The sequence below is a fragment of the Kogia breviceps genome, chromosome 8, assembly GCF_026419965.1.
Source record: "Kogia breviceps isolate mKogBre1 chromosome 8, mKogBre1 haplotype 1, whole genome shotgun sequence".
Taxonomy (NCBI): Eukaryota; Metazoa; Chordata; class Mammalia; order Artiodactyla; family Physeteridae; genus Kogia; species Kogia breviceps.
Window position 1 is genome coordinate 89,029,150 of NC_081317.1, and position 12,618 is coordinate 89,041,767.

General features: G+C 37.2%; 1 protein-coding gene across 1 annotated transcript in view; it reads left to right on the forward strand.

The window, feature by feature from the left end:
• Positions 1–12,618, forward strand: part of RECK (reversion inducing cysteine rich protein with kazal motifs) — a 76,720-nt gene that overhangs the window by 38,168 nt on the left and 25,934 nt on the right. Inside the window, exons 9-10 of the mRNA XM_059072141.2 lie at positions 7,976–8,243; positions 10,871–11,050. Coding sequence (XP_058928124.1) covers positions 7,976–8,243; positions 10,871–11,050 — 448 coding nt within the window. The remainder of the gene's footprint in view (positions 1–7,975; positions 8,244–10,870; positions 11,051–12,618) is intronic.

Here is a 12,618-nt window from a genome sequence, read left to right on the forward strand (position 1 = left end):
ACATTAAACGCAACAACATTCGCCTTATAGGTGTCCCAGAAGAGAAGAGAGAGAGAAAGGACCCGAGAAAATATTTGAAGAGATTATAGTCAAAAACTTCCCTAACATGGGAAAGGAAATAGCCACCCAAGTCCAGTAAGTGCAGAGAGTCCCATACAGGATAAACCCAAGGAAAAACACGCCAAGACACATAGTAATCAAATTGGCAAAAATTAAAGACAAAGAAAAATTATTGAAAGCAACAAGGGAAAAATGACAAATAACATACAAGGGAACTCCCATAAGGTTAACAGCTGATTTCTCAGCAGAAACTCTACAAGCCAGAAGGGAGTGGCATGATATACTTAAAGTGATGAAAGGGAAGAACCTACGACCAAGATTACTCTACCCGGCACAGATCTCATTCAGATTCGATGGAGAAATCAAAAGCTTTACAGACAAGCAAAAGCTAAGAGAATTCAGCACCACCAAACCAGCTCCACAACAAATGCTAAAGGAGCTTCTCTAAGTGGGAAACACAAGAGAAGAAAAGGACCTACAAAACCAAACCCATAACAGTTGAGAAAATGGTCATAGGAATATACATATCGATAATTACCTTAAACGTGAGTGGATAAAATGCTCCAACCAAAAGACGCAGGCTTGCTGAATGGACACAAAAACAAGACCCATATATATGCTGTCTACAAGAGACCTGCTTCAGACCTAGAGACACATAGACACTGAAAGTGAGGGGATGGAAAAAGATACTCCATGCAAATGGAAATCAAAAGAAAGCTGGAGTAGCAATAATCATATCAGATAAAATAGACTTTAAAATAAAGAATGTTACAAGAGACAAGGAAGGACACTACATAATGATCAAGGGATCAATCCAAGAAGAAGATATAACAATTATATATGCACCCAACATAGGAGCACCTCAATACACAAGGCAACTGCTAACAACTATAAAAGAGGAAATCGACAGTAACACAATAATAGTGGGGGACTTTAACACCTCACTTACACCACTGGACAGATCATCCAAACAGAAAATTAATAAGGAAACACAAGCTTTAAATGGCACAGTAGACCAGATTTAATTGATATAGGACATTCCATCCAAAAACAGCAGATTACACTTTCTTCTCAAGTGTGCATGGAACATTCTTCCGGATAGATCACATCTTGGGTCACAAATCAAGCCTCAGTAAATTTCAGAAAATTGAAATCGTATCAAGCATCTTTTCTGACCACAATGCTATGAGATTAGAAATCAGTTACAGGGAAAAAAACGTAAAAAACACAAACACATGAAGGCTAAACAATATGTTACTAAATAACCAAGAGATCACTGAAGAAATCAAAAGAGGAAATAAATACCTAAAGGGCTTCGCTGGTAGCACAGTGGTTAAGAATCCGCCTACCAATACAGGTGACATGGGTTCGATCCCTAGTCTGGGAAAATCCCACATGTCACGGAACAACTAAGTCCATGTGCCACAACTACTGAGCCTGTGCTCTAGACCCCATGCTCCGCAACAAGAGAAGCCACCGCAATGAGAAGCCAGTGCACCACAGCAAAGAGTAGCCCCCGCTTGCCTCAACTAGAGGGAAGCCCAGGTGCAGCAGAAAAGACCCAGTGCAGCCAAATATAAAATTAATTAATTAAGAAAAAGCATTTTAAAAATACCTGGAGACAAATGACAGTGAAAACACGACGATCCAAAACTTATGGGATGCAGCAAAAGCAGTTCTAAGAGGGAAGTTTATAGCAATACAAGCCTACCTCAAGAAACAAGAGGGCTTCCCTGGTGGCGCAGTGGTTGAGAGTCCGCCTGCTGATGCAGGGGACACGTGTTCGTGCCCTGGTCCAGGAAGATCTCACATGCCGCGGAGTGGCTGGGCCGGTGAGCCATGGCCGCTGAGCCTGCGCGTCTGGAGCCTGTGCTCTGCAACGGGGAAGGCCACAACGGTGAGAGGCCCGTGTACCGGAAAAAGAAAAATGAAAAATCTCAAACAATCTAACCTTACACCTAAGGGAACTAGAGAAAGAAGAACAAACAAAACTCAAAGTTAGTAGAAGGAAAGAAATCATAAAGATCAGAGCAGAAATAAATGAAATAGAAACAAAGAAAACAATAGCAAAGATCAATAAAAGCTGGTTTTTTGAGAAGATAAACAAAATTGATAAACCATTAGCCAGACTCATCAAGAAAAAGAGGGAGAGGACTCAAATCAATAAAATTAGAAATGAAAAAGAAGTTACAACAGACACCACAGAAATACAAAACATCCTAAGAAACTACTACAAGTGACTCTATGCCAATAAAATGGACAACCTGGAAGAAATGGACAAATTCTTAGAAAAAGTATAGCATTCCAAGACTGAACCAGGAAGAAATAGAAAATATGAACAGATAAATCACAAGTAATGAAATTGAAACTGTGATTTAAAATCTTCCATCAAACAAAAGTCCAGGACCAGATGGCTTCACAGGTGAATTCTATCAAACATTTAGAGAAGAGCTAACACCCATCCTTCTCAAAGTCTTCCAAAAAATTGCAGAGGAAGGAACACTCCCAAACTCATTCTATGAGGCCACCATCACCCTGATACCAAAACCAGACAAAGATACTACAAAAAAAGATTACAGACCAATATCACTTATGAATATAGATGCAAAAATCCTCAACAAAATACTAGCAAACAGAATCCAACAACACATTAAAAGGATCATACACCATGATCAAGTGGGATTTATCCCAGGGATGCAAGGATTCTTCAATATATGCACATCAATCAATGTGATAACCATATTAACAAACTGAAGAATAAAAACCATATGATCATCTCAATAGATGCAGAAAAAAGCTTTTGACAAAATTCCACACCTGTTTATGATAAAAACTCTCCAGAAAGTGGGCATAGAGGGAACCTACCTCAACATAATAAAGGCCATATACAACAAACGCACAGCAAACATCATTCTCAATGTTGAAAAACTGAAAAAATTTCCTCTAACATCAGGAACAAGACAACGATGTCCACTCTCACCACTATTATTAAACATAGTTTTGGAAGTCCTAGCCACAGCAACAAGAGAAGAAAAAGAAGTAAAAGGAATACAAATTGGAAAAGAAGAAGTAAAGCTGTCACTGTTTGCAGATGACATGATACTATACATAGAGAATCCTAAAGATGTCACCAGAAAACTACTAGAGCTAATCAATGAATTTGGTAAAGTTGCAGGATACAAAATTAATGCACATAACTAATAAGAACCTGATATATTAAAAAATAAATAAAATAAAACTCAAAAATTCAGAAAAAAGAAAACAAAATTAACGCACAGAAATCTCTTGCATTCCTATACACTAATGATGAAAAATCTGAAAGAGAAATTAAGAAAACACTCCCATTTACCATTGCAACAAAAAGAATAAAATACCTAGGAATAAACCTACCTAGGGAGACAAAAGACCTGTATGCAGAAAACTGTAAGACACTGATGAAAGAAATTAAAGATAACACCAACAGATGGAGAGATATACCATGTTCTTGGATTGGAAGAATCAATATTGTGAAAATGACTATACTACCCAAAGCAATCTACAGATTCAATGCAATTCCTATCAAATTGCCAATGGCATTTTTTACAGAACTAGAACAAAAAATCTTAAAATTTGTATGGAGACACAAAAGACCCCGTATAGCCAAAGCAGTCCTAAGGGAAAAAAACGGATCTGGAGGAATCAGGCTCCCTGACTTCAGACTATACTACAAAGCTACAGTAATCAAGACAATATGGTACTGGCACAAAAACAGAAATATAGATCAATGGAACAGGATCGAAAGCCCAGAGATAAACCCACGCACCTGTGGTCAACTAATCTATGACAAAGGAGGCAAGTATATACAATGGAGAAAAGACAGTCTCTTCAATAAGTGGTGCTGGGAAAACTGGACAGCTACATGTGAAAGAATGAAATTAGAACACTCTCTAGGGACTTCCCTGATGGCCCAGTGGGTAAGACTCTGTGCTCCCAATGCTGGGGGTCCAGGTTCAATCCCTGGTAGGGGAACTAGATCCCGCATGCCTCAACTAAGTCTGCATGCTACAACTAAATACCCTGCATGCTGCAATTAAGATCCAGCACAGCCAAAATAAATAAATAGATATTTTTTTTTAAAAAAAGAACACTCCCTAACACCATACACAAAAATAAACTCAAAATGGATTAGAGACCTAAATGTAAGACCGGGCACTATAAAACTCTTAGACAAAAACTTAGGAAGAACACTCTTTGACATAAATCACAGGAAGATCTTTTTTGATCCAACTTCTAGAGTAATGGAAATAAAAACAAAAATAAACAAATGGGACCTAATGAACTTAAAAGCTTTTGCACAAAGGAAACTACAAACAAGATGAAAAGAGAACTCAGAATGGGAGAAAATATTTGCAAACGAATCAACGGACAAAGGATTAATCTCCAAAATATATAAACAGCTCATGCAGCTCAATATTTTAAAAAACCCAATCCAAAAATGGGCCAAAGACCTAAGTAGACATTTCTCCAAAGAAGACATAAAGATGGCAAGGAAGCACATGAAAAGCTGCTCAACATCACTAATTATTAGAGAAATGCAAAAAAAACTATAATGAGGTATCACCTCATACCAGTTAGAATGGGCATCATGATAAAATCTACAAACAACAAATGCTGGAGAGGGTGTGGAGAAAAGGGAACCCTCTTGCACTGTTGGTGGGAATGTAAGTTGATACAGCTACTATGGAGAACAGTATGGGGGTTCCTTAAAAAACTAAAAATAGAACTACCATATGACCCAGCAGTCCCACTACTAGTCATATACCCTGAGAAAACCATAATTGAAAATGACACATGCACCCCAATGTTCATTGCAGCACTATTTACAATAACCAGGTCATGGAAGCAACCTAAATGCCCATTGACAGACGAATGGATAAAGAAGATGTGGTACATATATACTATGGAATATTACTCAGCCATAAAAAGGAATGAAATTGGGTCATTTGTAGAGACATGGATGGATCTAGAGACTGTCATACAGAGTGAAGTAAGTCAGAAAGAGAAAAACAAATATTGTATATTAACACATGTATGTGGAACCGAGCAAAATGGTACAGAAGAACTGGTTTGCAGGGCAGAAATAGAGACACAGATGTAGAGAACAAACGTATGGATACCAAGGGGGGAAAGCGGTGGGGCTGGGGGGGTAGTGTGATGAATTGGAGATTGGGATTGACATACATACACTATTATGTATAAAATGGATAACTAGTAAGAACCTGCTGTATAAAGAAATAAAATTTTAAAATAAATTTTAAAAATAAATTTTAAAAAATCTACAATGAGAGAAGAAAAAGAACTACACCTCACACTAGTCAGAATGGCTGTCATCAAAAAGTCTACAAATAAATGCTGAAGAGGGTGTGGAGAAAAGGGAACCCACCGACACTCTTGGTGGGAATGTAAATTGGTACAGGCACTATGGAGAATAGTATGGAGGTTCCTTAAAAAACTACAAATAAAGGTACCATATGATCCAGCAATCCCACTCTTCGGTATATTTCTGGAAAAGATGAAAACTCTAATTTAAAAAGATACATGCACCCCAATGTTCATAGCAGCACTGTTTACAATAACCAAGGCATGGGGCTTCCCTGGTGGCACAGTGGTTAAGAATCCGCCTGACAACGCAGGGGACACGGGTTCGAGCCCTTGTCCGGGAACATCCCACGTGCCGCAGAGCAACTAAGCCCGTGTGCTACAACTACTGAGCCTGTGCTCTAGAGCCCGCGAGCCACAACTGGTGAAGCCTGCGTGGCACAACTACTGAAACCCCCGCACCTAGAGCCTGTGCTCCACAACAAGAGAAGCCACCACAATGAGAAGTCCGTGTACCACAACGAAGAGTAGCCCCTGCTCGCCGCAACTAGAGAAAGCCTGCGCGCAGCAACGAAGACCCAATGCAGCCAAAAATAATTAAATAAGATTTATTTTTTTAAAAAAATAGCCAAGGCATGGAAACAACCCAAGTGTTCATCAACAGATGAATGGATAAAGAAGATGTCACACACACACACACACACACACACACACACACACACACACACAATGGAATATATTACTCAGCCATAAAAAAGAATGAAATAATACCATTTGCAGTAACATGGATGGAGCTGGAGATTATCATACTAAGTGAAATAAGTCAAAGACAAATACTATATGATATCACTTATATGTGGAATCTAAAAAAATAATACAAATGAGGTTTTTACAAAACAGTTAGACTCAGAGACATAGAAAACAAACTTATGGTTACCAAAGGGGAATGGGGGTGGGTTGAGGGATAAATTAGAAGTATGGATTAAGATGTACACTACCATATACAAAATAGGTAAACAACAAGGATTTACTGTATAACACAGGGAGCTATATTGAATATCTTGTAATAACAGATTATGGAAAAGAATTTAAAAACGAATTACTTTGCTGTGTGTGTGAAACTAACACAATATTATAAATCAACTATACTTCAATACAAAAAAAAATGATGTATGTTTACAAAAGTCCAAGATGTAATAAGCAAAAAAACAAGTTTCAGAACTAAATGTGTATAGTAAGGTACATTTTTAGTTATATACCTATTTCTTCCACATTATATGTATGTGTAATGTTTGAATTTTACCAATGAAATTTATTACTTTTATAATAAAAACGTCAATATAAATGAGATCCTGATACTTTTAAAAAATTAGGGCCTCCTAATGAACTTGCATCTTATGGGGTCTTCAAAATCTCAGCTTTGGAAAGCCTATAATCCACTTTCTTCATTTAGAGGTGATCAGACTTTAAGAACTGACTAATTAAGCAAAACTAGCAAGAGACTTGTAAGACTCAGAAGCCAGATGCCAGTGTTTTGATTTACACTGGGATATTGAACGACTTGTTTTTGTAAACTCAAAAGCAGTGCTATGTGCCTTGTTTGGCCAGAATCTAAAGCAGAAGTCTAAGGCTTATGACATTTGTGTGGTTGTGTGATGAAAATCAGAGGGTGAAGCATTTGCCATAATAACCTTCATTCATTTTAAAGGCAGATCTGTCTTCACTGATATTTAGGCTATAGAGAGGTGCTGCTGAAGCAACGTTGATAGATAGCAGCTCAAAAAAAAAAAGGCAGAAAAATGTTTTAAGGGTAGAACAACCATCTCAAATGTCTGTGCTAATACATAGGAAATCTGGAAAAGAAAGCTACAGACAGATAACAGATATGCCTGAATAAGCTTCTTAAGAAGTCAAACTCCTAAGAAAACTATTTCAAAGAAGCCCTCTGAATCCTATAGACTGGTTGAAAGTGTTCTCTTGCTTTCTGATTTTTTATAGAAAAGTAAAGGCAGAAGCAAACTGATACCTTGTCAGAGTTTGTAATTGTATTATTTAAATTACTACTTAGATTAATTTGCACAGATTTGTAAAAGCTTTATATCCCAGAATGTAATGAAATACAGTATTTATAGTTATTGCTATTAAAATTAGTCATCTTTCTCATTATGTCAAGAACATAATCCCTTTTAGGTAGCTGTTTCTAGCATGAAATAATTCCATTTTGATCTACAATACCCTTTCCAGTAACAAAAAATGCCTTGCATGTAAGGACCTCTTAGGTGTAAGAGGACCTTTCATTTATCTAGGAATAGTGCTGGAGATCTCATGATTGGGCACAGTGGTGAATCTGGTAATAAATACCTAGTCTACCTTTAGCTTTTCACTTATTTGCTATATTGCAAAGTAATGGAGAGAGAATTTGGTAGGCTTAATATCCTGGAGAAATTGACATGACTCAAGAGTAGTAACAGTTTCCAGTACACCACGGGGTCCTTCTGTATGAGCAATGCATGACATAAAACCAGCTAATTAAGCCACTTATATTCTGAAAATGTAGGTTTATATTGCTGTGACAGAGCTGAAGATCATGCTTGCCAAAATGCCTGCAAGAGAATTCTGATGTCTAAGAAAACAGAAATGGAGATTGTTGATGGCCTCATCGAGGGTTGTAAGACCCAGCCTTTACCTCAGGATCCACTTTGGCAGTGTTTTCTTGAAAGCTCACAATCTGTTCACCCTGGAGTCACTGTACACCCTCCTCCCTCTACAGGCCTTGATGGCGCTAAATTGCACTGTTGTTCTAAAGCAAACACTTCAACATGTAGGTCAGTACCTCATTTTCCTTTATTAAAAACAGTAGAAAATAGCATTTTAATTAATGAATTTAAGTCTAGCACATGTGTGTTATATTCTTGCACTGTGTAGTCTTAAAGAGTCTAGAAGATACAAAATCATTCTTTCATCCAGCAGATATTTATTGAGCATCATGTATATATAGAACATTGTTTTTGTACATTGAGCTAAAAGCACTGTGTTTTGGGGTGTGGAGGTTTAGCATGGTCAGGACAATAAATATTTAAAGATGATGCAATATGAATTCTACCCTCAAGGTTATCATCAAGTAAGCTTACAATTTAGGAGATGTTTTGACCAGACATCTAAGGGATATTCTTTTTGTTAAATTGTGAAACTTTGAACTTTTTGCATATGTTGGTGAATAACCGGGGCTGGCACTTATATCCAAAGTTAGACAGCAGTGTATTGGCATTCATTTAGATGATACACTTAGGGATAAATAATTGACAATACTATTTGTGTAGGAGGGAGGAAACACAATCTAGAGATAAGAATAAATGGAGATAAGGTAATGGTTTAACACAGGCAAAACAGAAGTTTGCTTTATTAGAGATATTTTGGGTGAAAACGTACCACATATTACTAGAATATCCTGAAATGAATATGACATACAAGGAGTGAAACTATCTTTCCTGTGCTTTCTAAATTGGATAGAAGTTCAGCAAAAAATTGTGCCTAGAATAGCTCATCAGACTTTATCAAAGATATGAAAAAATCTGGAAAATATCCAAAGAAAATTAACAGAAGGGCTAAAAGAGAAGTTAAGTTGGCCCTATAATTCAGGAAATTGGGTTGCTGATAGGAATTAATAAATGTACATATGGGAGGGATGCTGAGTACTTCTTTGAATGTCTACAAAAGAGTTTATGCCCTGTAGTCACTGGAGATAGGACTGGCAGTGTCATCCCAGAAGAATTTCAGTAAGAAACATGGTATCTCTTACCTTGATGTAAGGCTTTATGGTTTACTGACTGCTTTCACTTTCATCTTGTTTCACCCTCATGAAACCTTACAAGATGACTGGCATCATCTTATGACTGATGTCAATTTGTATAATTCTTATATATGTATAGAAAACTAACTCTGAGATGTTAAACAATCTGTCCAAGGTCATACAGAAAGTTAGGACTAAAGAAAGGACTGATTTCCAGATCAAGGTACCTAATGGATTTTTTATTTTTATTATTTTTTTTTAATGGCTGCCTTGGGTCTTGGTTGCTGCGTGCAGGCTTTCTCTAGTTGTGGCAAGCACGGCTACTCTTTGTTGCAGTGCGCGGGCTTCTCATTGCTGTGGCTCCTCTTGTTGCAGAGCACAGGCTCTAGGCACAGAGGCTCAGTAGTTGTGGCACGTGGGCTCAGTAGTTGTGGCTCACAGGCTCTAGAGCACAGGCTCAGTAGTTGTGGCACACAGACTTAGTTGCACCGCAGCATGTGGGATCTTCCTGGACCAGGGCTCAAACCTGTGTCCCCTGCATTGGCAGGCAGATTCTTAACCACTGCACCTCCAGCAAAGTCCCTACTTAATGGATCTTGATATCAGCTTTCTCATCTCCATGATGTGTAAGCTCAATTGAGAGCAGGGACTTTGTCTCTTTTATTCACCACTGCATTTCCAGTGCCTTCAATAGGGCCTCACACAAAACAGGCACTCAATAAATGCTGGTAGAGTGAATGAGCAAAGTTATAAAAGTAAAGATACCCTCCTCATAGGGATAATTATGAGAGTCAAAATGTGATGGGGGTGGAGAATTTCTACTTGTGACTTTGCATATTCTGGTAGTATTAAAATTTTATATTATGTGTTACTTTTTTTTACACTTTAACTACATTTATAAATGTTAAAAATTAAACTAATGAATATAATGTGTGAAAGCACTTTGGAAATGATACTGATGTTATTTTAGCTATATACATGCACTAAAGTTGCTTTACAATCATCGAGTACTGAAATAAAAATGCATACATACTACAATAGTGTGTATATATATATATAGTATATATTGCTATATACAATAGTTTATAGCAGCTTTGGAATTCATAAAGCCTTTACATGTAGGTTATCTTGGTACATCTTAAGGAATATAAGTGGCTTGGGGATACTTTTTCAGGGAGAATCCAGTGAACCCTAAGTCTATAATGCTTCTTAAAAGGAGTCTGAGGATCATGTCACAGTTTTGCCTCCTGTGATTGAAGCATAAATATAGTGGACTATATCTTTGTGGAGGCAAAACCATATGCTTTACCTTACTTCAAGTAAAGGTAAAAGGGAGATCAGAAATATAAAGGGGAATAATTGTGCCAAGAATAAGGATGTACAAATGCTATAATTAAACATTAAATTTAGCACTGAGCTTTCTAGAAACCATAGCAAAAAGGAAAGAGATGGATAATAAAAAGAAAGCTAACTTTTTCATATAAAAGATTACTTTTTCAGGCTCTAAATTCTAGAAGAAGGTAGATCTTAGTCTTTTGGTTCTTGTACTTTTTTTGTCATTTATGTTCTAAAGTACAGTTCATAGAGTTCAAGTTTTATGCAAATCAAATATTTATTCATTTGGCTCATCTGTACGTTTCTTCATTTGTTCTTTTGTTTCAGGGAACTGTGCACTAAACTTTATAGCATGAGCTGGGGCAATACACAGAGTTGGCAAGAGTTTGATCGCTTTTGTGAATATAATCCAGTGGAAGTGTCCATGTTGACCTGTTTAGCAGATGTTCGGGAACCTTGCCAGTTGGGCTGTAGAAATCTTACTTACTGTACTAATTTTAACAACAGGTAGGAGCAAATTACTATACGTGGAATAGAAGTATTTTATCATTAATTGCCTTGTTTTTAAATAAGTGAAAAGATCATTTTACTCTGATTTTGTTCCTGCTAAGTTAAAAGGAAGTAGTATACCTTTATCATTTCATCTTTAAATGCTATATTCTATCTTGTAAATCACCCCTGGGAAAGGAAGCACTGTAACAAAGTCCCTTCTAATCTTGAGATACTTCAAACTTCTAGAATTCAATGAGTCTGCTCTGTCTTCAGTCTACCATTCTTCCCCTCTCCCTTCTGCTGCATCACCAGTGGAAATAATTCACTGCAGAATAAAACACTGTGAGAAGTTTGCTCATCCAAATGCCCTCTTACGGACAATTTGTTTTGAAGGACCTTCAGATTGGTTGAAGTTCCTACTCAGTGAGTCCCCTATTTCATACAAAAACTTTCTTTACAGAAGCAATTTGAATAGGTATTTCCCTGAGATATCAATTATGGTATGAAAAATAAGGGCCAAGAACTGAATTAATGGCTGAAGAAGCAATGAAGAAAACAGAAAAAGGGCATCCAGAAGCATAGAGAATGCCATATCAGAGAAGCCAGAGAGGGAGAGTTTCTAAAGAAAAGGGGACTGGCTGGTTTTATGAGCTGCAGCCCAGAGATCAAGAACACAAAAAGGAAGAGAATCATTCAGTTGAGGCAGAATGAAGTTCAGAGGATACTCACCTCAAGCTAACACACATCCGATCCTCTTAAAAGTATTCAGATTATTATTTTGAGTAAGAAAAATTGAGATATCTTTACAACTAGTGTTAGCCAATAAGAACCTGGCTTAGAGGTTGAGCAAATTTGAAGTCTATGAAATGTTTCAAGTTAAATTTGCACATAGTTATAGCTTCTGGTAATGGTGGAGCAGTTTGTATCAGACTGCCACCCCTGTCAGTACCAATTATGAGCTCTGCACAAAATATAAAAACACAATTGTTTTGAAGGCATTTAAGAGTGACCAAAAGCAGGAGGAGGTACATCTCATGAAAGATAGAAACCACACTGAGTGGGGGCCACATTTATCCAGTTTTTTCTTCATGGGCACTCTCAGTCCCCTGGCATGGCATAGAGAATTCAAGCAAAAAGCAGCAGTCTTGGGCTGAGGAGTTAAGAGATCACAGTTTGGGGCTGCCAGAGTGGCTGGATATGAAATTGGAAAATCCCAGAAAGGAGGGAACCACAAAAAGGAGATGCCCCAACAATCTGCGTACAAGCTCCCCTTAAATCCTTGAATTTAACAAAGTCACAGGGTACAAGTTTAACATACAAAAGCCAATTGTATTTCTGTATATTAGCAACAATTAGAAAATAAAATTTATTTTAAAAATTTACACAATTTCATCAAAAATATGAAATACTTAGAAATAAATCTAATAAAAGATGTGCAAGAACTCTACACTAGAAACCAGAAAACTTTGCAGAGATAAATTAAATGGAGAGAACTACCATGTTCATGGATTAGAAGACTCAATATTTTTTTTAAAATTTTTGTTGTTGTTGTTTTTGCGGTACGCGGGCCTCTCACTGTTGTG